The sequence below is a fragment of the Hypomesus transpacificus genome, chromosome 9, assembly GCF_021917145.1.
Source record: "Hypomesus transpacificus isolate Combined female chromosome 9, fHypTra1, whole genome shotgun sequence".
Taxonomy (NCBI): Eukaryota; Metazoa; Chordata; class Actinopteri; order Osmeriformes; family Osmeridae; genus Hypomesus; species Hypomesus transpacificus.
Window position 1 is genome coordinate 1,146,119 of NC_061068.1, and position 25,042 is coordinate 1,171,160.

At 45.6% G+C, this 25,042-nt stretch overlaps 2 protein-coding genes and 1 long non-coding RNA gene across 7 annotated transcripts; 1 reads left to right on the top strand and 2 right to left on the bottom strand.

The window, feature by feature from the left end:
• Window positions 1–2,338: 2,338 nt before the first annotated feature.
• On the bottom strand, window positions 2,339–10,829 carry LOC124471944. 5 transcript variants are annotated; one of them, XR_006956576.1, is made up of 3 exons: window positions 10,165–10,829; window positions 6,739–7,145; window positions 2,339–3,254 (listed from the first exon to the last, which is right to left on the bottom strand). It is a non-coding gene; the product is annotated as an uncharacterized LOC124471944 (long non-coding RNA). The 5 variants fall into 5 exon arrangements; XR_006956574.1 differs by lacking the exon at window positions 10,165–10,829 and adding an exon at window positions 9,422–9,672; XR_006956575.1 differs by lacking the exon at window positions 10,165–10,829 and adding an exon at window positions 9,422–9,672 and having other exon boundaries at window positions 6,542–7,145.
• A 6,591-nt stretch (window positions 10,830–17,420) lies between these two features.
• LOC124471932 (transmembrane protein 43) lies at window positions 17,421–22,170 on the top strand. The gene is made up of 12 exons (XM_047026601.1): window positions 17,421–17,704; window positions 18,094–18,243; window positions 18,493–18,627; window positions 18,761–18,855; window positions 19,107–19,156; window positions 19,400–19,469; window positions 19,606–19,676; window positions 19,820–19,947; window positions 20,095–20,169; window positions 20,535–20,636; window positions 20,786–20,903; window positions 21,602–22,170. Exons 1-12 carry the CDS (start codon window positions 17,693–17,695, stop codon window positions 21,802–21,804), a joined length of 1,209 nt encoding a protein of 402 aa, XP_046882557.1. The 5' UTR covers window positions 17,421–17,692; the 3' UTR covers window positions 21,805–22,170.
• A 91-nt stretch (window positions 22,171–22,261) lies between these two features.
• LOC124471938 (transforming protein RhoA-like) lies at window positions 22,262–24,927 on the bottom strand. Its single transcript, XM_047026608.1, has 5 exons — window positions 24,762–24,927; window positions 23,859–24,016; window positions 23,613–23,733; window positions 23,210–23,340; window positions 22,262–22,920 (listed from the first exon to the last, which is right to left on the bottom strand). Exons 2-5 carry the CDS (start codon window positions 24,012–24,014, stop codon window positions 22,747–22,749), a joined length of 582 nt encoding a protein of 193 aa, XP_046882564.1. The 5' UTR covers window positions 24,015–24,016; window positions 24,762–24,927; the 3' UTR covers window positions 22,262–22,746.
• Between the last annotated feature and the right edge of the window lie 115 nt (window positions 24,928–25,042).

Genomic DNA, 25,042 nt, shown 5'->3' on the forward strand with positions numbered 1-25,042 from the left:
TCAGCGGCGGCCAGCCCCAGCTGGGAACCGTCGACCTCGATCCACTCTTCGGTGCTATCGTTGTGACGAACCTGGTCACATTGCCCGTGACTGCCCAGCACCAGCACCAGTCTCCAGAGCACCACAGCAGACGGGAAACGACGGGGGGGTGGCGCAGTGAGGGGCCCGCCACCCCAATCGTTGGCCCCTCCCTTAAGCCAAGAACTGTTGATTGGTCGTGTAGGCAACACTAAGGGACTGTATTTGGACTGCTGGCTTGATGGCCAACCCTGCCAAGCTCTAGTAGACACGGGGTCTACCGTCTCACTGGTGCGTCCTGGCGTCCTTCCAGGAACCATGGGGACGCTCTCCGGCGCATGGGCAAAGTCAGACACGAACCTGGTGACGGTGACAGGGGAGAAGGCTGCTACAAAGGGGAAGAAGCATCTGCGGATCCAGGCTGGGAACCAGGAGGCGGAGCACGAGTTCTGGCTTGCCAATATTCAGGACTCGTGCATTATCGGCCTGGACCTGTTGTCCCGTTGGGGTGCCTATGTTGATGTCCTGAGGGCAGCCATCACCCTTGGTGGGGAGACTGTGGCGCTCCAGGACGGCCAGGACACTTAAGAGACTACCTGTTGGGTGATGGGGTTGTCGGGGACGACTGACCCCTCAGGTGGGGGCTATGTAGCGACCCACGGATTGGTCGCGTGTTAACTCGCGCTGTTGGCGCAAAGGATTGTGGGTGGCGCAATTCACATACTTGTTTCATGTTTGGTTAATGTTGTATGCATGTTTGAGTTGAGTGTTGTTGTTCTGTCAATTAGGTTTGTCAGTGGATGATGTATGGATATTAGTAACTATAAGTTATCGTTGTTGCCATAACTGTGAATTGTATGTGAGTTAATGACTTGTTGTTGGCATTCACATGTGATTGGTGGTGTAGTAATAAAACCTGTAGTCGAGCGGTGTATGGGACACAGGATAAAAAGGTCTTCTTCTCTGCGTCCGATTATTACGCATCCACTCCAATATAGACCCCTAGCGCCATCGTTACAATATGTTTAAAATGTTATATTCCAAAAGATATCTTTAACAGTTAAAAAGGTTATTGTGTAAGAAGCAATATGGCACATTTAATAATTTAGAACGGTACATCTTTTATTGTGAAGAGTTGGTAGTGATGAGGTCGTGTCTGCTGTTTGAGTGGATTGGGGGGAGAGTGTGAGAAGGAGTGGAGAGAGGAAGCGGGAAGGAGAATGGCGAAAGAGATGTGGTAGTCCGCGTGTGAGTGACAGAGAAGAAAACGTGAATAATATTATTGTTTGTTGTTTTATTATCGGCGAGATAGTGAAGACAGACATTAATTCTACGGACAAGAAGCAAAGAATAGTGCTCCAGCTAGCCTACCTTACTGTGTGTAAGGTAGCTAGCTAGCACTGAGTGTTTATTCACTAACCCAGTGAATTAGCTAGCTGTTCGGGCCAACACGGCTGAACGTGGCAAGTCAGGTGTGGGTTGTTGCCAGCGCGGGGACAATTTGCACGGGAGTTTGTGGAAGCGTAGAAAAACAGATAGCGCCGTGAGCTACGTGGATGCTCTCGGTTCCTCTGGCCACGTTGGAGGAAGAACGCGGACACCAACGCTCGCTACTCGTCGAGCAACTGCCGTTCCTCATTGTCCTGCGGTTTGAGTGAGGTATCACTGAGTAAACAGAGACACACAACACTACAAATGGTACCATTATTTTGTTTTGCTCAATAGAGTGAAGTGACCATTGGTTTTAGGTCTCACCGCACCCGAGCATCGTATCAGGCCTGCAACGGGTTTTAGTTGGGGATCATTCTGAAGGTGCCAGAGTGTGTGTGTGAATGTGAGTTGCGTATTTTGCATGTAATGTATGGTCAATGTGTTTGTTATTACTAAAAGTACACTAAACGTGTATTTACTGGAAAACTTGCAAGTGTGTATTTCATTCCTGCTAATGTGTATCTTCTTGTTGGGAAAATAGTAATAAGTAAAAGGTAAAAAGGAATCTTTAAAGCTGAATACTAGGGCATTGATTAATTAATTTAAGAGAGAGAGACCTCTCACTAAAAAGAATTCGGGGAGCGCACTCCAAAATAGTATAAGACAAGCTAGGGGGCGCTACAGTTATGAATGCTTTGTGAAAGAAATAACAAATAAAACGCTTTTACTCTTTTTTATAACAAAATCCCTATCTAATCTTCAATATATCAAGAGAGTCCAGACTTGTATTTCACTGTCATTTCTAAATAGTTGACTTAATTGACTTAAGTCTGTAACTAGCATAATATGAAAAATATTTCCTACCACACAGGAAACACAAAATGGCATGTAGAATCCAAACATTATTTAATTGAATGTCACAATATTCAGGATATACAATATTTCTACGGTTGTGATGTCAAACAAGTACACAGTACTCTCGAACAACTACTAACCACATGTCAAACCATTCCATCTGCAGTAGAGAGGGTGATTTAGTGAGATTGCTTGTACAAATCACTAAAATTGTGTTCGATTTCAACAGGATGTTGTAGTTCCCATTTGCCACTAGATGGCAAGGAGACGCTGTATAAACACTCCATCCTCTTCTTCTTAGTCCAAAGCGAAGCAGCAGCAACAAGGCAGGGTTTCTGGCTCCAAACGATCGCTGTGCCCCTCAAGGAAGGTGATAGGTTGTATAGTTATCACCTGAATAGGATTCGATTCCTCCCACAAACTATACAACCTACTACCTCACCTTGTCAGGCCAGACAGAGGCACGAGAGACTCAGCACGTAACACACACTCGCGTACACATGCACACACACAAACACACAACGAAACCAACAAGACAATAACGCAATAACGCACTCAAACACAGCACATTCACTCCAAACCGCACGCTCGTCAGTCCTGTACGGTACAACAGAGACGACACCTAACGTGCTCCTGACGTATCCTAGCGCCAAGTCCACCTTCAGACGACTGGCACGCTGTGCTGCTCTCACATTCTCCAAACAGGAAGTGAACCACATCCACTAGGACAGGATGTCGATTTGGAAGCACTGCTCGTGGAGGGAACAGCCGCAGAGGAGGCCCGGGCAGGCCTGAGAGATGATCAGTCTGTCTCCTTAGGAAAGACAGTAGATTGTATAGTTATCTCAAAGGGAGAACAAACACCCCACAACTATTCAATCTACTACCTCAGCCTCAAGGACAGAAGCAGGGCTGTGGAGTTGACATGGAGGGGAGGGGCCAACACGGTTCTGTAGGGAAATAATAATACAAGTTTTAGTTCATCCGCCATTTGCAAGTGGAAACACAGGTGCATTCGAACAGAGTCGTTGACAGTTTTTGGTCAAGCGCCTCTCCATGGTTAAGTCCTGCGCTGTGTGGTTATGAAGGCCAAGTGTCTTCCCCTCTGGAAGTGAGACCAGGTAGTGCGAAGGAGGTCGTTTGGAATCAGAATCTTGGGAGAATCCCTGCCTGGGAATTCCAGAACTCGCATGTCATGCTAGGATCCCAAAGGTTTCATCTTGGTCGAATGGTACATGTTGGAACAGGAGCATGACAACCTCAGCTACTGACTGATACACTGACAAACACACACACACACACACACAAGCATGCCAACATACACACGCATGCACACACACAAACTGTACACACACAAAAACAACTCCCATACATACACACACACATACACACACGCACACACACACAAACAAACATACACACATACATGCTTGCACAAATACACTAACAAACACATCCTGTACACACACACACACACAGTATTGTACAGACACACATGCACATACACACACATGGACACACACAGTCCCTAACAGAGCTTAAATGACACTGCCCCTCCATCGAGGTAGTCTGGTAACAGTTTTATTTGGAATTACCTCCAAGGAGCAATTTCCTCTCCAGTTTCAGCTCTGCTGTAAACACTACACAACTACCAGGACACTACACACCAACTACCAGGACAGACACTGCTCTGTGGCAGACACAACAACTACCAGAACACATGCAACTCTGTGATAAATACCACACAATATCTACCAGAAAACATACAACTATATGGTTAACACCACACAACAACTATCACACCACCGACAGCTCACGCATCCACTACCACAACACAGGCGTACAACATAACTACCAAGACACAAGCAGATCTGTAGGAACCAGCGAACTCCGACTGTGATCGGACCCACGTCTAGACAGCCCTCCAGTGAGAGGTGAGTCTGTATCATGAAGATCTTCAAAGGTATCCGTTCTGAAGACCAGAGAGGGGAAGACTGATCCTCGTGTAGCTACCATGGAAAGTGAGCTAATTTGTACGAGCTCAAGCGTAACTCACTGGCATCTAAAGAGGTTGGCATGTCATAAAGGAAACCAGCGCCGAGAACTAGTGCCCATTTTCTTCCGAAACTTGGCCAGGTTTGTCTCGACCCAAACCCACAGAAGCTTGCTGTTTAACGGGCAGAAAATAGGCAAATTCAAACATGGCTTCCCCCAGCCATCTCCAGCTACTGAGCACTGAGAGAGGCGTCCTGTACAGACGGTAAGCACAGGACAGGACGGATGATGAAAATAAAATGGCAGCGCTTTCGGCCATTTTAGGGAGTTGCTTGGCAGCTGTGAGGGACTACATCAATGGGGCGAAAGACTCAGGAGTCTCTCCCTGCTCCTCGTCGATCTGCGTCTGTCTGTCTCATCCCAGTTACATGTTTATCTTCCAATCAAAGGTAGGGAAAGCTTGTTGGATGCGCAGGTGCCTCGAATCTCTCAAAAAAGGTACTTTGTAACACACTGCACCCACCACCCCCAAAAAACACCTTGCGAGAGACGAGTCAGCAATTTTTCTAAAGGAAGGAATTTCAGTTACACCTGCCAATATTTTTCCCATACATATTAAAAAATATCTTAAATCTGCCCTGTCTATAAACAGATTATCTTCACTTATAAAAATAAATAAAGTCTAAAGTCTAAATCTAATCTAAATCTAAAATCTAAGTCCTTCGAGTTCTTTTTTCACGAGAGCACACTGTTTCCTGCCATCCAGGGAGTAAGAGGACAGCTGGGCTGAGCTGTTGCCCCCCCCAAGAGACCCTGCTTGGGCTGGGCCCTCGTGTCTCAGCACCCACTGTTGTGGTAGACGCTGGACAGACCAAGAAAAGAGCCAGACGCTTTGCATAAATTAGAATGTGAACCACAGGCGCTGAAAGGCAGCAGGGCCGTTCATTAACATACTGAATTCCTCTTTGGCCTAATTAAGGCAGACAGTGATTGAAATGTTTTGGCAGACAGGCGGGTGAGGCTGTGAGAGTGCCAGGGCGTGCTCACTGGGGCGGAGGGAGGGGCGGGGCGATGGGAGGGGCGGGGCCACAGGTCTGGGGGCCCTAATTGAGATGTTGAATTAATACGACTGCAAATGGAATCAGAGCCCACTGACTGGACAGAGTGTACAGACAAGACCAGAAGAAAAGGAAGGGACGTTTGCTTTTCTTCTGAGAAACCCTGGTGAAAGTTGTGGCTTGTTTGCAAACTTCCAACTACAAATATGAGTGCTGCTGTGCAAACATAAGGGTGATCTAAGAAAGGTTTCACATCAAAGAATGTTTTCGAGACAAAATAATCAAACAGACAAACACTGTAGTTTGCGAGACAAAAAATCCAACAAAGCGATGCTGAAATGCGATCTTTCCAGTTGGTCTAAACAGCTGGAGCCCAATTTCAAGTCCACAATTCCCAGGTTGCTACTATTGATTGTATTACACAAAAGAAAATGGCCGCCCTGTTGCCCCCTGTTCTCCTAGCCGTCGTCTGCCTCCTTCCCCTCAACACAGCATCATCAGAACATCTGTCCGTGTGCCACTACCCTCACAGAGACAGAGGGAAGCCAACACCATCACCATTTTTAAATCCCTTCTTCTTTTTTCTATCTATTATCAAGAAGAGTTAAACCATTAAAGTTGCAAAGCATGACCATGCACTTCTATTGCTATCGCCAGGTAAATACTGGCGACCGCTATTTTGAAGCGAACGCACGAAAAAAAAATACCTATCGTGTTTTGGCGCCGGTCCACGGAGGACGGACGGTCGTCGTAACATGGGACACCGGCGCGGAGAGCGGGGTGCGGGGGCCGGCACGGTGGAGCGACGGAGTCTGCTGGTAGAACCTCGTCTGTTCCGTCTCCTCACTATTTGGTGCCAAGAAATTGGGCATTGTCTGCGTGCCAAGCGGAATCTGAATGAAGCCCAAACAGGGGTGGCTGGGATGTTGTGGAGGGGAGACTGGCAGCACCCAGAGTGGGGAGGGGGAGGGGAGTGCTGGCTGCCAAGCAATGAGAGGCTGCCATGTCAAAAAGCAGGGCATGTGACCACCAGACAATACCATAGCAACTGTGGCAAAGATTATTATGGGATGCACACCATGGTTGGTGCTGGCGTGGCCGTAGAATAGTGGGGACTGGAGAGGAGAGAATGGGGAGAGAGGGGGGAGACAGGGAGGAGAGTAGGGGGAGAGAGAGGGATTCACCTCTGCCTCGTTCTGTTGTGGTGAGGAGGTGTTTTGTTTCAGATTGATGGTGGGAATGTTGATCTGGGCTCGTTGTGTCTCATCTCTTGTACAGCTGATGCACTCACAATCTCCTGACTAACAGTGGACAGAATGTACACTGATCGTTTACTTCCCCCCTCGAGCAAGAATTCCTGAGAAGTGTAGGAAGTACTCACGGGAGATGCATCTACCGGTGATTTATCCAGAGTTGTTTGAAACAGGCGTTGTGTTGTGTGTCGTCAAAAATCTTCTTGCCCAAAGTTTGGCGTGTGGCCATGGTACCGACCTTTGGCCAAACTTCGAGAGATTCCTTGGATCCTATCTCTTCGGGTCTGTTTCCTGCGTTCTCCTATTCCTTTACTCAAGTTTGACACAAGTCATCCAGAACTTTGCAGTTCCCCATCTCTGTATGATTGTTGACCGAGAGGATTGTCCAGGGGACAACGTGTGCAAGTTGCTTCTCCGGAGGAGAACGCCCTTGTTTCAAAAATAGCCGTCTCCAAACAGGAAGTCAGTCGAGCTTTGACCTTGTTTGACTTCATCCTGGTCTCCCGGGGCAACGGTGAAAGCAGAAGCCAAGGCCCTTTGTGTGATACGGCAGAGAGAAAGACGTTATACTTCAGAGGAAATCACAGCTAATGTGATACAGGTGATAGAACAGGGGCTATCACAATACTATTACTATCCGAAGCACTTCCTACTGTCACGATCATGTTTGGACACACCAACTCCAAACACCAACAAAAAAAATATCACACTCATGTGGGTCCATTTGTAGTGAAGTGTCGTCTTGTGTCTGAAAACCATGAAACATTCAACCCTACATGTAAAACCATTCCTTGTCCCCTGTAGCGGAGGTATTAGGAGCGGACAAAACTTTTTACAAGTCAGGTAGAATCATTTGTGATTCCACAGTATATAGGAACTTCCATTTAGAACCAAACCTTTAAGCAGAGGGTAAAAGGTAAAATAGTTCTACATGGCACACTTTTATATCTCTGTACCGTAAGGGACGCCCAAGTCATATTAAGTTTGTCCACAAGACTACAGTCTGTCCCTGTGAGAAGCCTTCAGGCAGAGACGTTGGCCGGAAAATAGCAACTGATACAAAATGAACCACAGACCACTGCTATTTCTTGTTGAAGTGGCCTTCGAGTGCTATCAAGCACGGCTGTTTGTGTATGCAGACAAGACCTGATAAAGACAGAGACTTTGCTCCTAGTAATCTCAGCATCAGTGTTACCAGGAGGGGAGGGGGGTGTTCAAATAGCCGAGGATATGACCAGCTTTCCAAAAATGATATAGTCACGCAACACACCGAGTTCGTCTGAGGACAGAGGGGGAGGAGCTTGTTTTCCATGACTTAAACCCTGCCCTAGCAACCCTGCCTACCCCTCCCCCAGGCCCCTCCCTTGCCCCACCCTCCTCGCCTCCCCTGCCCCTCCCCCCCCCAGCTAACCAGCTCCCCTGGTCTGTCTTTCAGCTTCTACCAAGCAGTTCGTCCTCATTTTTGCACACACACTTTTCCTAACACGGCAAACACATGCACACAGGCACAAATACACACACATAAACACACACACACACACACACTCACTCACTTACGTACATGCACAATTAATGACAAACAGTATCCTATAGGAAAGTGCATTGCAAAGTTGTTAAATCCTCATTGTTATGACTGAGATAAAACAGAACAGTGCTTTTATAAAAGGTTGACTGTGGAACTGTCGCACTAACACACGTTTTACATCATCCTTTCTTCCTTTCTGGCTCCAGTCCACGAAAAGATGACAGCCTAATTTGACAAACGAGCAAATAAGAATCCCAAGGACTGGGTAGTTTGAGAAGCGCAATATGGCGGCTGAAATCGAGACCTTGCAGTTGTACAATGCAAGCCTCTTCATGCTCCGAACAATGCTCGCATCGATATGATCTGGTTCATACTGGTTTCTTCACAGGTCGGGCCTACAACTGAACAACAGCAGTTAAACTGTTAGTTTCTCTCAGCATTTATCACTTCAGGAAATGTCTAGCCTGATTAGCATCCTATAGCTATTTACACCAGTCAGATAGAGACTGATACTGTGTGTATCACTCATTGCTAGCGTACTTTGAACTCGTAAAGAATTACAGATTCTCATGATATGGTTGTTTTTCTCTGTGGTCTGATTCTTGCGCTGTACCTAGTAAGTGTGGACATTCAGAGTTTCAAACAACTCTCGAACGAATGGTTGACGAGTTCCTCTCAGCTCTATGTTTTGTTTGTTTTAACCTGCAGCAAAAACTAATATTTAGTCTGGTAGATTCTCTTGTTAGAAATCTAGACAATCCGAACTGTGTACTGCTTATGTGCAGGGCCAGCTGCATGTGTGTACCGCATACTAAAGGCTGCTGGTCACTTTCACCCGAGGTAGATTCTAGAAGCAGCCACAAGACCTCAGAGATCCTCTTTTTCTATACTAATCTGTCTTTGATGTCTAAAATACAGTATTGCACTGTTCATAAACACACCAATTACATTCTTTCATACCCCCAAAAATATATTATTCGCATCTCCAATCCGGTTTACACGCCTTTTACCCTGTCGATTAGAAATCAGACACCAACGAATAAAATCGTTCGTAAGTGTTCCAGAGAAAAATCTTTTGGATATATTTATTTTTTGTCCGACCGAAATGCCGGAGTGTATCGGCCTTGCGGCGTAGGAAAGCATGCAGAAGTGTCCTTCACGGAGAAGGTGACAATAGAAAGAAACACAGAGACACGATTTACAGAAGACAAACTGAGGTTCGAGTCCAGAGGAGGAACGGCCAAAGAGGCCCCGACGGAGACGCAGGATGGAGAAAAGAAAAATACCTGGAGGTCTGGAGCAGGACAGTTGCAGGCTTTACCCCAGGAAGCAGGCCAAGGCGGTGGAGGAGAAAGAGCGGGTGAGAGCAGAGACTAAAAAACCCCATCCCACATCCCTCTCTTTCGCCTGTGCGCCGAGGGAAAGGCAGAGCGGTGGACTAGCAAGCAACCCCACTGGAACAGCCATGCCCTCCTCCCTCCCTCCTTCCCTGCCCACTTTGGCCTAGCTGCCAAGAGAGAGAGAGAGAGAGAGAGAGACAGAGAGAGACAGAGAGAAAGCGACGGAGAGAGAGAGAGAAAAGAAGGAGAAAATGAGGGAGAGAAAGAAAGAAAGCGTGAGGTCACAGCAGCTAACTTGAGTAGATCGTTTTTTGAAAAATGCTAACGTCTCTGATTGCAAAAGCATGCCCTAGATATCGTCAAGTGTGGTCTTCTGAAGAGGAAGGTTGTGAGTGAGGAAGACAGCAACCGTCTCCACACGAGGCCTTTGAAACCAGATGTTGGCTGTCTGAGGACATCTTGATTTAACACACAGCGACACAGATAGAGCGCAGATAGACAGTGCTCAGTTAGAGCACAGATAGACAGAGCACAGTTAGCGCACAGATAGACAGAGCACAGTTAGAGCACAGATAGACAGAGCACAGTTAGAGCATGCGAGAAGTTTGTTGTAAAAACACATCTCTGTTCGACGAATAAGGTAAACAATGTAAGCTGAGAAAAAGATCACAGTTGAATGTAGTACTTACACAATTTCTTTCACGTAGACAAAAATCCATTGGCATATCATAGCAAATCATCTTCCTGCCAGATATTTCGTAGGCGTTTTCGAGAGAAAGTGTGTGTGCGTGTGTGTGTTAAAGACTGTGATCCGTGATGGTGTAGCGAAGCCTTTTGTCAGCACTTGGCGGGAGTCCCAGGTAGTCCATGCCTCACGGCTGCCTGTGTTGCTTCAATCCACCAACGTCTTAGCTGTTCTGCACCTGCCTGCCTTTCTGGTGCCGTTCGTTTGTGCTTACTTGACCCCCCTCCCCCCCCAAAAATTTTTTTAAACATTTCAAAAACCCTTTGAATAAACCCTGCTAAATTATTGAGATGAGCTTGTAATGAATAAGGGGTGGGGGTGAAATAAAAAATTTAAACTGTTGTTTCGTACAACTGCGGCGAAGGTCTTGAGTGTCTCACGTTTGCACCGAGCTGTGGTGAGGCAGAGGGAGTCCAGGGTGAGGCAGGGAGAGTCCAGGGTGAGGCAGAAGGGTGAGGCAGAGGGAGTCCAGGGTGAGGCAGAGGGGTGAGGCAGAGGGAGTCCAGGGTGAGGCAGGGAGAGTCCAGGGTGAGGTAAAAGGGTGAGGCAGAGGGAGTCCAGGGTGTGGCAGAGGGGTGAGGCAGAGGGAGTCCAGGGTGAGGCAGAGGGGTGAGGCAGAGGGAGTCCAGGGTGAGGCAGGGAGAGTCCAGGGTGAGGCAAAAGGGTGAGGCAGAGGGAGTCCAGGGTGAGGCAGAGGGGTGAGGCAGAGGGAGTCCAGGGTGATGCAGAGGGAGTCCAGGGTGAGGCAGGGGGAGTCCAGGGTGAGGCAGAGGGAGTCCAGGGTGAGGCAGAGGGGCGAGGCAGAGGGAGTCCAGGGTGATGCAGAGGGAGTCCAGGGTGATGCAGAGGGAGTCCAGGGTGAGGCAGAGGGAGTCCAGGGTGAGGCAGGGGGCCAAAGTCTGGGGAGAGAAACGGCACACAGCAAAAAACAATCCCACAGTCATGGTTCTGCACGAGGAGCCAAGAAACGTTAGTCACCAAAATAATCCACTGTCAGAGTGCCACGAGGGGTATATACTGTACTCCCTCCCTCTTCCTCCCTCTCTCTGCATCTCTCTCTCTTTCTCCCTCTTTTTCTCCTTCCCTCTCTCTTCCTCCCTCCCTCTCTTCCTCCCTCTCCCTCTCCCGCTCACACTCACACTCCCACCCCCCCCCCTCGGGTCGGCTGGTGTTCTCCTCTCCCCTCGCATCTCGTCAGGCATTATCCAGGGCAGCCCCTGCCATGACGTCATCGTTTCTTTTGTTATTTAGCTTCTTAAAAAAAAAACATGTATTTCCTTCTAGAGCATTCCTTTCTCCTCAACGTACATTAGGGTTATTGGAAGAAGAAAAAAAAGGAGAACTTTGTGTTTGCTTGTAGTGTTGTTGTCGTTCTTGGACAAGTCAAATGACGATAGAGGTCCGTTCCAGGCGGATATTTCAAGCGGGTCAAAGACTGCAGGAGAGAGGAGCACCCGAGCTCTCTCTACAGATCTCTCTCTGTGTCTCTCTTTTCCTGTTCGCGAGCAGTGAGCTTGTAAAAGTTTCAGCTGCGCGGTTTGGGCCAGCCTCCATTGGCAGTGGTTCAAAAGAGTGCAGTTCCTTTCTAACGTGCAGAGGGGATTTCTCTACGAAGCAGTACCGCATGCTCTCCTCTGTTCTACTCTGCTGTACTCAAATCTGCTTTACTCTGCTCTGCTCTCCTCTACTCTGCTGTACTAACGTCTGTTCTACTCTATTGTGCTCCTCTCCACTCCTACAATGACTCTACTCTGGTCTGCTCTATTTGACTACTCTGCTCTGCTCTGTTCGACTATACTCTGCTCTGTTCGACTCTACTCTGCTCTGTTCTGCTCTGTTCGACTATACTCTGCTCAGTTCTGCTCTGTTCGACTCTACTCTGCTCTGTTCTGCTCTGTTCGACTCTACTCCGCTCTGTTCTGCTCTGTTCGACTCTACTCTGCTCTGTTCTGCTCTGTTCGACTCTACTCCGCTCTGTTCTGCTCTGTTCGACTCTACTCCGCTCTGTTCTGCTCTGTTCGACTCTACTCTGCTCAGTTCTGCTCTGTTCGACTATACTCTGCTCTGTTCTGCTCTGTTCGACTCTACTCTTCTCTGTTCGACTATACTCTGCTCTCTCTGGCAGGCTCTGGGCAGTGCCCTCTCTTATGGCTGTGTCAACCACAGGAGACTGTGGAGGCACAGAGAAACAACATCTCTGTCTCTCTTTATCTAACTCTCTCTTTCGCTCTCACACTCTCTCTAACTCTCTCTCTCTTTTTTACACACGTGGCTCATGGATTAACAGTTGAAGAGGAAGGGTCAGGGTCACATCAGGGTCACATCAGGGCCAGGCAGCTACAGCTATCCCACTGACCAGAGGTCATTTGGGGGCATGTTTCTCTCCCCCAAATAACTTTTTTTCAGTTCCACAAGCTGCAGACCACAGAACAAGACGACATCCTCAGACTGCATGAGTGTGCCTCTCGTTCTCTGCTCTCTCCCTCTCTCCCTTTCTCCATCTTTCTGTTTCTCTCTTGGTCTTTATTTGATCTTTCACTCGTCTCTCTCTCATTCCTCTCTGTCCCCTCTTTCTCCCCTTCTCCTTCTTTCTATCCTTCTCCCTCCTTCCCTCTCTCTCCCCTCTTCTCTCTCACCCCTCTCTCTCTCTCCCTCACAGTAGAGACACACAAACCCCGGAGTGGGCAAGTGAGGGAGGAGGAGATTGCGACGAACAATGAGTTAACACCTGTTACACACACATTCTTTGAATTTAAAAAGAGGGACCACTCCGTTAATTCTATGCAAAACAGGATGTTTTCTCTGCTTTGACACAGACTGCAAATGCTGAGCACTTCTCACGGATGAGCACATACTGCCATGGGACACAAAAACTTTGTGAATAAAGCTTTATTTAAACAGTGTCTGTGTCATCAGCTGCCTATGAGTGATGTCGGTGCAGGGTAGCATCACTCTGAGGTCACCGAGCGACTGTGTGCCCGCAGGTTTCGGTTAGGTCTCGCGTCACCATGTCTTTGTGAACAGTAGGTTGACTGCATTGTTGTTCTGTAGTATTCATCTAAGGATATACAACCTACGTATATATATACCATAGATATACCATTTCATATAGATATCATATATACTACATAAGTATGGATACACTATAGATGTACTACATAAGTAGAAATACTATGAACATACCGGTAAATACAGTATGCTCTCTTAGAGAGAGAAAGAGAGAGAGATAGATATATACTATAGACACATAGATATACTGTGGATATACTATTCGTCAGCACCATGTGACTTAATCACATCTATTTTGGTGAGCAGTGACCTCACATTCCCTGCTGTCACAGCTGTAAACAGAGCCATACATTATGCTGGGCCTGATTGTCAGATAATGTGCCTTACAAACCATTCTGTTTTGCTTACACAAATGGTCTCTGTGCTGTAATGATGTTTAATGACTGTAGCCTATGGGTGTGTAGTGCATGTGTGTCTCTGTGTGTGCGCGTGTATGTGTGCGTTTGTGCATTTGTGTGTGTATTTGTGTGTGTATTTGTGCGCGTGTCTGTGTGTGTGTCTGTGTGATGGGGAATCTATGAGCCTAATGGTCTCTGTGGCGCCAGGAATCATTCTCTCCACTGGGAACTTAACAACAACGGACTGCCCTTTCTCACTCACACCCACACACACACACACTCACACACACCCACACACACACACACACACTCACACACAAACACACCCACGCTCACACACACACACACCCACCCACACACACACACACACAAACACACACACACACACCCATGCTCACACACCCACACATATGTACACACACGCATATAAGTGTTTTACAAACCTAGAGAGGACTGACAATTCATTCCCATTCAATGTCATGTCATCCCTAACCCCTAACCTTAACCGTTAATGTACTTTAAACACAAACAGTACTTCCAACCCTAACCTCCCAAAAACGCCCTACAAATACACTTGAAGTTACCCCACAAAAGAATTCCCGCAAGGTAAATATGCTCATTTTCACTCCTCTTCCTACAACCCAGATGCCTCAGACAGAGCAAATCATCCACCATGTTTCCTTCAATCCTGTTTCACTGTTGAAGCTTCAACGTGCATGAGGACGGAGATGCAGGCAGGGCCTGAAAGAAGGATTCTTTTTTTTTTGCTTTTGAGCTGATTTGACATTGTAGAAGTTGTCTAACCGAAGACTTCTGTGAAGAAGAAAGGGTTATGCTTGTTCCAGGAAACTGTCTTGAGGGTGATCCAGGTCAGCCTCACTACATGTCCATGTGCATGCAGTGAAACATGAGCTCCTTCACTCCTACTCGGTCCCCCGGGTTAGGGTCCAACATATCATGATCCATATTTAGTGGATCGTGTCATTGTCTCTCTCCCTCCCTTTCCCTCTCTCCCTCTCTTTCTCTCCAGTATGTCTCTCCTTCTCCTTTACCTATTTTGCTTTCTCATGTTCTCTCTCTCTCTCTCACTGTATCTTTCTCACTACCTCAGTATTTCCCCCCCTACCTCTCTCCTGAGGGCTGGACTCATTCAACCCAGACTTTCCTGTTTCTTCTCCATTGTTTGGCTTTCCTGTGCTATGGCCCTCCCCGCGGATGATTCACCGGGTTCACGTCCTCAGAAACGTGGAGCTGCAGCTCCGGAGTCCCACTCTGACATGCCCTCATTCCTCTCCTCCCTCCCTCCCTCCTCTCCCTCCCTCCATCCCTCCCTCCCTCCCTCCCTCCTCTCCTCCTCTCTGTCCTCCCCCCGCCCTGCCCCCTCCTTCTCCCACAAATTTTCTGTTCACTGTAAATCACTTAACATGTAAGAAACGTGTAAAAATTGACATGTGCATTTTCTGTCGACGTGTTAACAAACGTTTACATGTAAACAGTTGTGAAATGTATGTTCTTTTTCCATGGCCTACAGTATTGTACAGTGTTACAGTAACTTTCCTCAGTACACTTTTACCTACTGTTGAAATGGGTATCTTAAAAACCTCAGTGTGATAGCAATAACATTCAGTTTGACAAAAATGACATTCTCATATAGAATGTCAATAGAGTTGGGATATCCCATCAAACGGTTTAGATAATACTAATACTGTTTTTTTAAATGAGCCAAAGGGAACTCCGAGAAACTGGAAGGGTGTGCTGCTGCATGTTTTCATGTCATCCTGTTGTTTTGCTACAGTAGTTGGTGTGTTTTCCTAGACCTGCACCCTGTTACGTTCTTTCTGTAGCTAAATCTACCACCATCCTGCCTTTAAACTAATACGGGCACCAGCAAACACACACACAGACATGCACACACAGACATGCACACACAAATGCACAGACAGACTCTTACCTTAAAAGGTCTCTGTCTCTTTAAGATGGTGACGCAATTTCCCTCCGGTCGCTGGCCTTCTCTCGGCCATCTGCCAAGTGACATGTTACTGTCAAGCGTTTACAGAAATGCCAGCAAAGCTATTAGCATGGACTCCTTTTTACAGTCAACAGGCTGGCTGGGGTGAGGGGGAAGGGGGAGGGGAGGAGAGAGGGGAGACGATATATGGGTTTATTGTCCTAAATTGTTCAAAAGGACAGAGAACTCTCACAATATACGGAATCAGTAATGAATTTATTACAACTTTTGCTATCAATTGTAAGAGGTATCAAAGTACCAATATTTTTGTTACTGCACTTAGATTTTTCTAATTTCAGTACTTCACTATTTATTTTTCAAACAACTTTTTACTTTTACTCCTTACCTTTTTCTACACAAATATCTGTAGTTTTTACTTCTTACATTTTCAAGACAGGCTCGTTACTTTGGTTTTAATCTGCATTTGGTGGTTTTTCATTTCCTGGCTATCACACACAACAAACGTAAGATGACGCTACCATGGAGCAAGCAGAAGGCAGCAAGAAAAATACTCTACTCTGATGTACTTTATTGTACTCTGCTCTGCTTTAAACTACTCTGTTTTAGGCTTTTCTGTTCTCCTTTCCTTTCACTGTGTGTGAAAGAAAAGTTTTAAAAAGTTGAGACTATTTTCAAAAAAACTTTTTTTTTTTTTTTTGGCAAGGTTGAAAAATAGTTTTGGAAAAATAGTTTTGAAACGTTGAAAAAATCTATGAATCATTGGATGAGGACTCTACTACACTTTACTGTTCTCTGCTCTGCTTTAGGCTACTACTCTGTTTTGTCTTCTCTGTTCTCCTCTCTCCTATCCTCCTCATTTAAAAACACAAACAAATATATAATCCTATGAGAGAACTCATGGGATGATACAAGTTATGACAATGAACGTGTTTATCACAAAAATGATCAGTTTGATAACATGCCCTCTGCAGTGTGAACTGTTCACCAGACTGGCTCCAGTATGTGGAGAAACAGCACCACCTTGCGGCTGGCTAGGAGAACTACAGTTATCAACACCACTAATTCAGCAGCCTCTCTCACACCTTAACATCCTGGGTTCTTCTTAAGAATTCCTATATCTACCCTTCTTCTTTATCTACTTTCTCTATATCCGTCTACCTACCTACCCTTCTTCTATCTATACTTTTGTCTACATTGTAAAATACAGACAGCTGGATGCTGAAGAAAATACTCTGTCTTTATCTGCATGAGACGCTTTCATGGAAAGCAGACACTGTAGACCGCTGGGCAGCCCTCTGTATACCAACTTCCTCTTTGGCTTCTTTTTTGGTGTTTATATTTTTTTTATTGAAAATGTACAAACCATACATTGCAACATTCATACTCTTTTAGCTTCCTCTTTGAATACATAGGGAATGTTTTAATTTTATTAGCTAAATTGTTTATACATAAATGTAAATTTCCTCTATAGTCCCTAAATTTGCTCATTTTCTAAATGACGTCAATTACCTCATGAAAACACTCAAACCTAGGCATAATGGAAAAAGTGTCAAAACTGGTTAAATTACATGAAAAGTTATGTTAATTATAGTATAACCTGTGTGCATATCTTTTTTTGATGCTGACAAATTTGTTTGTGCATTTATATAAGATGTTTTCTGTCATTTTCTTTATAGTTGTATATTATTTAATTAGATTTTGAAGATGATTCTCATCTACTGTCATTGTATTTGTTAGCTGACATTTAAAAAAAAAAAAAAAAAAGATGGCTATTCTGCTTTGCCGTTGTCGTTACAGCCTAAGATTACAGCGTCCTGAACCAAACACGTCACAGGAAGACGTAAAGCATTTCCCCCCCCAAGTTAAAGTCAGTAGTCTACAAATAAAAAGTATGCGATTTGTCATGCAGGGTCTTTCATTTTAATTGTCAATAAAACTTTCGAGTTTACCAGTGTTTAAAATGACACGTTAGTTTAAATTACAGTGAACGCCGGGTTGCGACACAAACTTCTTCGATCAACTGAATCAATTCGTTGCAGATAACACTAGTCTACGTTTTGGGCGTATAGGCTACGTTCTTCAGTTAGGAAGAGACCATGTCGGCTCCAGTAGGTTACTTTATTATCTTAACGCACTCAATTTTGACTTCGAATCAAGGTTTCTTGTTTTGTAATTGTTGTGTTTGCGAGTAGGCTAAGCTAAGCTAGCACATTTACCAGCATCTGGTGTAGTCATTCATTTTTGCTAGATGGCCACTGTAGATATACAATTCCATATGAAGTCCATTTGATCCACTTTTTCTAAGCAGATTAGAGTAAATAACATTGCATGAGTGCGGGTTTAAAATGTGTGTAGGCTATGGTCTTGTTCACAGTGTAGTTTCCAGATGGTGACTTGACTAACATTGCTCTGCAATTTGAACCTGACTAGCCTACCTCTGTGTTGTTTTTGGGACAACGTGAAACTTGAATGTTCCCAATCGCCATGTATTCCCTAGTTCTCCGGTGCGGAACATCATGACCAGCACATACGCATATCCAGCCGCTCCAAGCCTGGATTCCTGGAGCGGCTGAGCGACACTGCTGGAGGAATGGTTGTTGGTGTAATCGTTTTCTTCCTTTCATTTTATGTCCTCTTCACAAATGAGGTGAGGAAACCGTTGATGAAGGTGGATAATTGCATACGGTTGTCAAGTGTTATGTATGTTTACAGACATATGACCGTAGTCAAACCAAATGTAATTTGTATAGCCCTTTTTTTATGTCACCAAGGGCTTCACATATGCTCATAAAACTGCACCTACACCAATATGTAGTGTGTGACAGAGTTAGCATATAGCAGTGTGGTCTGCTTTTCCCAAGTGTCAGTTGTCAAACTCAAAATATATCTATGTAAGGGAAGGGCATTACAAACATCCAAGTCTCTGGAAGAGGGTCTCTCCCTGGTCATTTCCTTGAACCCTTTCTCCAGCCCAGCCGACCACAACAACAACCACCTGGTCCATCTGTCTGCACCTCTACGCACCTCCCAGGTACAGAACAGCCACTCCCATTAAAACCACTTCACTAATCTCATCGCTCAACAGCCTCCTCCCTTACATCCACACTCCGACAAGTGTCCTACACCTCTAACTTAACGTCTAACACCTACTTTCTCACCTGCAGCCTCTGCATGACCCAAACTACAGGGTAGCGGTCCAGGCTGTGAAGCTGAAGAGACAGGTGGAGATGTATCAGTGGGTGGAATATCAGGAAAGCAAGTGAGTCAGAAGTCCAGGCCCACAGATTAGGGTGGGGCAGCACTCTGTTGTAAGTGAAGATGAAAACAATGCTAAGATTGTAGACTTGTCTCTTTGTTGGTTAGAGTTGCCCACACCTATGTTTGGCACAACTGCCACCGCAAACTACTTTCGTAGCCTGACTAAATTCATGTGTAAGGTCTACAACTTGCTAGGCTGGTTTGCTTTTCAATGGTTAAGTGTGTTTGTCTTGTTTGCTAATCTCCTTGTAGAGACATTGTAGAGGATGGAGAGACCAAATCAGAGACTACGTACACATACAGTGAGTATTCAGATGCAGCGATCAACCTTAACAAACCCTTAAACATGTTTCACAGGAAATCTGGTGGGGTTAGGTTTGACTATCATGATAAGATCAGGGGAACAAACTGGTGTCCAATCATAACCACTTAGTATGATATTTTTTTTCCAATGAGGTCATGTGGAAGGCACACTGTATGTAATAATCAAATTCAACTTTTTGGACAGCAAGTTGTCATTCACACGTTTCATTCCCCATCTACAGATACAGAATGGAAATCTGATCTTATCAACAGCAGGAATTTTGATAAGGAGATTGGCCATATCAATCCAAGGTACCACAATCGTTTTTATTAATCCTTCCTCCCATATCTTGTCAAATATACAGTATCATCCTGTGGTTAATGGTGAATGTGAATCTAAAATGAACATCTAACATGAACATCTAACATGGACTTTCTGTTGTTTCAGTGCCATGGCAGTGGAGAGTGTGACAGTGGTGGCTCCAAATGTGTTGGTTGGGCCCCTTTCTCTGTCTAAAGGTACTTCACTATCACAGAACTCATGACAGATACTGTCTACCACTGTACATTATGACATCACCTGTCAGGCTGCAGCATGTCTATTGGCTGGTTCAGATTGAATGCCCTGAACGGGTTTGTACGATGTTTGAATCATCCAACAGGATTTGTGGATCAGATTGAGAACTTCCAAACGTTAAGTCTTAAGGGGCTCCCTCCCTCCGATACGGACAACTTCCTCACCATTGACGAAGACTACTTCTACCACACCCAACAGCCTCGCCGACCCGAGGTCAGCTTCCATCTGCACAAAATTCACTCCAATTCACAATTGAATGACCTAAACAATGACACCCAAACATAGCTGTACAGAACATCTTTAGGCAGCTAGTCGCAGTCTAATGTCCTTAACCACCTTCACGCTGTGCTCTGTAAACAGGTGGGTGATGTGCGTGTGAGCTTCTCATACGCAGGACTCAGTGGGGAGGGATCGTACCCTGGGCCAGCCCAAACCGTGAGTGCTAAGTGGTTCATATGTATTAATGGGAGTCAGATGGCTGAGCGGTGAGGGAGTCGGGCTAGTAATCAGAAGGTTGCCGGATCGATTCTCCGCCGTGCCACATGATGTTGTGTCCTTGGGCGAGGCACTTCACCCTACTTGCCTCGGGGGGAATGTCCCTGTACTTACTGTAAGTCGCTCTGGATAAGAGCGTCTGCTAAATGACTAAATGTAATGTAATGTAAAATGTAATGTCGCTGGCTGGTTGTTTACAGTGAACTAGTGGTCTATTGTGGTAACAGTGACTAGACCACTAGCAATAGCTGTCTATTGTTATTGGCCGAAAACCATTTAGCGGGAACCCTGTGATTGTCCTGCAGGTCAGTGTGGTGGGCATGCAGAAAGGTGTGAATCTGATGCCCTTTAAGACCCAGGCAGGAGACACTCTGGAAATCCTTTACCTGCAGGAACTGTCTGCTCAGGTTGGTGTGTTTGGTACTGTGTGGTTTGATCTAGTTCAGTGTTTTTCAACCCTGGTTCTCAGGGAAACATCTAAAACATGCAGTCCCTAGAACCAGGGTTGAGGACCACTGATCAATTTTGTGGATTCTTGTTACTGTTTGGTGTGCAGGAGGTGTTTGAGAAGCAGCACCAGCACAACAGCATGGTGACCTGGGGCCTCAGAGCCGCAGGCTGGGCTCTCATGTTCCTCGGAGTCAGTCTGACTGTTCGCATCGTCCACACGCTGGGTAATGCAACTTTGCCTCTCATAAACCAACACACACGCTGGTTAATGCAACTCTGCCTCTCATAAACAAACACACGCTGGGTAACGCAACTCTGCCTCTCATAAACCAACACACACGCTGGGTAACGCAACTCTGCCTCTCCTAAACCAACACACACGCTGGGTAACGCAACTCTGGCTCTCATAAACCAACACACACGCTGGGTAACGCAACTCTGCCTCTCATAAACCAACACACACGCTGGGTAACGCAACTCTGCCTCTCATAAACCAACACACACGCTGGGTAACGCAACTCTGCCTCTCATAAACCAACACACACGCTGGGTAACGCAACTCTGCCTCTCATAAACCAACACACACGCTGGGTAACGCAACTCTGCCTCTCATAAACCAACACACACGCTGGGTAACGCAACTCTGCCTCTCATAAACCAACACACACGCTGGGTAACGCAACTCTGCCTCTCATAAACCAACACACACGCTGGGTAACGCAACTCTGCCTCTCATAAACCAACACACACGCTGGGTAACGCAACTCTGCCTCTCATAAACCAACACACACGCTGGGTAACGCAACTCTGCCTCTCATAAACCAACACACATATAAGCACAGGCGGGGGGGGCAATTCATGCCCCTCCTCAACCTGTCTACCAGCATCTGTCTCTATAAATCTGTTGATGTTTCCCCCGCAGTGGACTGGGTGCCCGTCCTTCGAGAGCTGGTGTCCCTGGGGTTGAAGCTGTTTGCGCTGTGCGTCTCCTGTTCCTTCTCCCTCCTCACCATCGCTGCAGGGTGGCTGTTCTACCGCCCCCTGGTGGCTGTGGCTTTGGCAGCGGCGGCTCTGGTCCCGATCCTCATGGCTCGCTCCCGAGTCCCAGCAAAGAAGAACCAATGACAGCAGACCTCAAAAGCTTTCGGATTTCATGCGTTGGCTCCCTGTTGCTAAGAGATTCCTACGATAGACAGTACATGACCTTTTCACCTCGACTTTAGCTAGCACTATAAGACAGAATAATAGACTCCTTAAACAGTACTTGATATAAAATATTCGCTTTGAAGGGAAATTACTAGATGTGAAATACAGTTGTACATCTTCACAGTATTGCCACGGGCAACCTAATTGGACACCAAAGACATAATTGATCGACTTAATGATTTGTATGCCCCGTCCATTGTACCTTGGTTTGTTTGGCGATGTCATCATGTGTATATTATCACTTGAATGTATATGACATCCATAAATAAAATACCATTTTGTACAGGTGGTCTCCACAGAATGGTAGAATTTTGTTAAGAAGGATCATCGCGCATGAAACGTAACCAGGCCAACTCTTAGTAACTTCAACCACCTCCAAGTTCTTACAAAGTTATTTATTTCACAAAGTTACCAAGTTTCCTTTTGTGTTTTAACAAATTGAGTTTTCAGTCTCTGCATGGGAATACATGGTGTTATGCCTGAAGCGCATTCTTTGTGACTTCATGTGCTCCGCCATTTAATTAAACTAACTATAGGTCACAGTGTATGGGCTCATGTAATTGGCAGGTATGACATATGGCCCTTGGCTGATCACTTATCTTACAACTTGGGAGGAGTTGATATGGCAAATTTACTCATGTTAAAAGTACATTAAAAAAATCCATAACCTTTATAATTGAATACTGACAAAACTGACTACCTTGTTTAAGACAGAAATTAAAAAGCATTACACCTTTAGCAAAAAAAACTGGTGTTAAGCACAGTCTCGATGTGAGGAGTAGACTTAGTCGTTCGTCTCCTGTCAATCCCCCTGCCTCCCACGTCGAAGCGGGTATCACACTTCCGTTTTTGTTTTTGTTTTTACAGTAAAAGGCATTTACTGTTCCTCTTGCCCCGCCGTGCCTGCAGTGCTGCCCTGGTGGCCATTTCAAACACTTCCCTCACACCATCCTTTGTTTTTGCAGAGCACTCCATGTATCCGAAGGCACTGATTCTGTTTGCCATGTCGCGCCCCTCCTCCGGCTTCACAGGCTCCTGTAGAGCAACATGTTGGTCAGTCAACGGAGCCACATGCTCAATTACATTTAGCTGAGCTCTATGTTAGACATGTGAGTGAGAGTTGCAAATATTCTAGGTGTCACGGTGTTGCAATGCTTTCACCTTTACTAGACCTATCCAGGAGGGTCAAACATGTGATCCCCTACCTTAAAACGCTGGTTTCCTCAGATACTCCACAGAAAGTTTAGCAAATTGATAGTGCGGCTGGTATGTATTTATAGGAGGGCTGATTTGACTTGATTCAAGTGGTTTCACTCAAACTTGCCTGCTTCATCTTGGCAAGTTCCCGACGGGTGTGGTCGTCATTTCGTAGATCCTTCTTGTTGCCAACTAGGATTATAGGAACGTTGGGGCAGAAGTGTTTGACCTCTGGAGTCCATTTCTCTGGGATGTTCTCTGAAGAGAGGAGAGATCAAGTATCATTGGTCAGTCGAGGAAGTGGGCCAATCGGTTAGCAGATCGAGGGTTTAGGGTGGAACCTAACTGTGGGGATGAACGGTGCTGTGTATAAGTTATTGGCGCCCAATATTTTTCTTCTATATATGTGCGTCAGTATAAAAGTTCAGTGTTGAGAACATTTTGGTTTAGTCTTTTAGAATAGTTTTTTAGAAAAGCATTTTTGCTTTACTTTAAATAAAATAAAAATGGTGGCATGTATATACACTCACCCAAACTGTCAGGGCTGTCGACGGAGAAGCACATGAGGATGACATCAGTGTCGGGGTACGAGAGTGGGCGCAGCCTATCATAGTCCTCCTGGCCTGCTGTATCCCACAGTGCCAACTCAACCTGTCAAAAGACGTCACGCAGAACAGCCATGAGGAAGATCAGAGATGCACCATCTGGAAATTAAACCATGTTAAAACTGCTCATTTATGGTTGAATACAAACAAATGGAAAGGGTGTTTTCCAACCTGTTTGCTATCAACTTCTATGTCAGCAACGTAGTTCTCAAAGACGGTGGGCACATAGACCTCTGGGAACTGGTCTTTACTGAACACAATGAGAAGACACGTCTTTCCACAAGCTCCATCTCCCACTATGACCAGCTTTTTTCGAATTGCAGCCATTGCTAAAAGAGAGGGAGAAATGGTCATTACTGGGCATGAGGTCATTACTGGGCATGAGGTCATTACTGGGCATGACAGCTACCATCAGAGGTGTGCCTGTGTCTGATCTATGTTTACATGATCATCCAATGGTCCTTTCCAGTCTAAAAACAATAATCGTATGTCAATATAATTCTAGTTGAAACCAGTTTTAAATAGATGGTCATGTACATTAGTGCTACACTTAGAGATATGTATCAAACTAGCAATAGCTAGCTAGTTTACCAGCAGTGAGACAGCAAGATAGCTAGCTAAGCCGGTACTGTACGTTGCTAACTTTGCAAGCTACTGAGCTAGCTGCATTGCTCGCTAGCTGGCAACAAAAAGTTCGTCTAACGAGCTAGCACATTAGCTACTAAAAAGTTATGTTGTTTCTTATGTCTACGCTATGTCTATTTTACTAGTGTTCTTGCTGTCTACAACTATCTGGAGTTAATTATAGCAAGTTAAAAGATTGAGGAAAACAATAACAGCCGCAGCTAGCTGTTTATAAACCAACAAACATCTCATACACTAGGCGGAAGTAAAGACGAGGCTAAGTAGCTAGCTAGATATGCAGCGTTTTGAAAGCAGGCTACTGCTAGCAAATAATTGTTTAGCAAGAAGCTACAGTAGCTACCAGATACGTTATCAAAACGACTCGCAAGTACTTTGTGTCCAAGCAAATGTCTAAATAGCTATTAAGCATATTACGGAGGTTTTTCTTACCCGGGCAATGGATAGTTTAGCTGGCTGTTACTAACAATATGTTTTCTAAACACAACAGCTCTGCCAGTACAGTAAGCTGGCTGGTGAACTAGGACTAGCTTACTGGCTTGTTTAGGTTGTAGGCGCTCTAGTCTCAGTCAGGCAGACAGGCGGCTGGCGGTGGATGACTCGATGAAGCTGGAAGAGATGTAGCTAAATTAGTTAGCTAACTACACTCTTAAAAAGTACAACTAAGTTCAACTAAAGGCATGCAGATGCTAAAACTCTATATGGATACATTG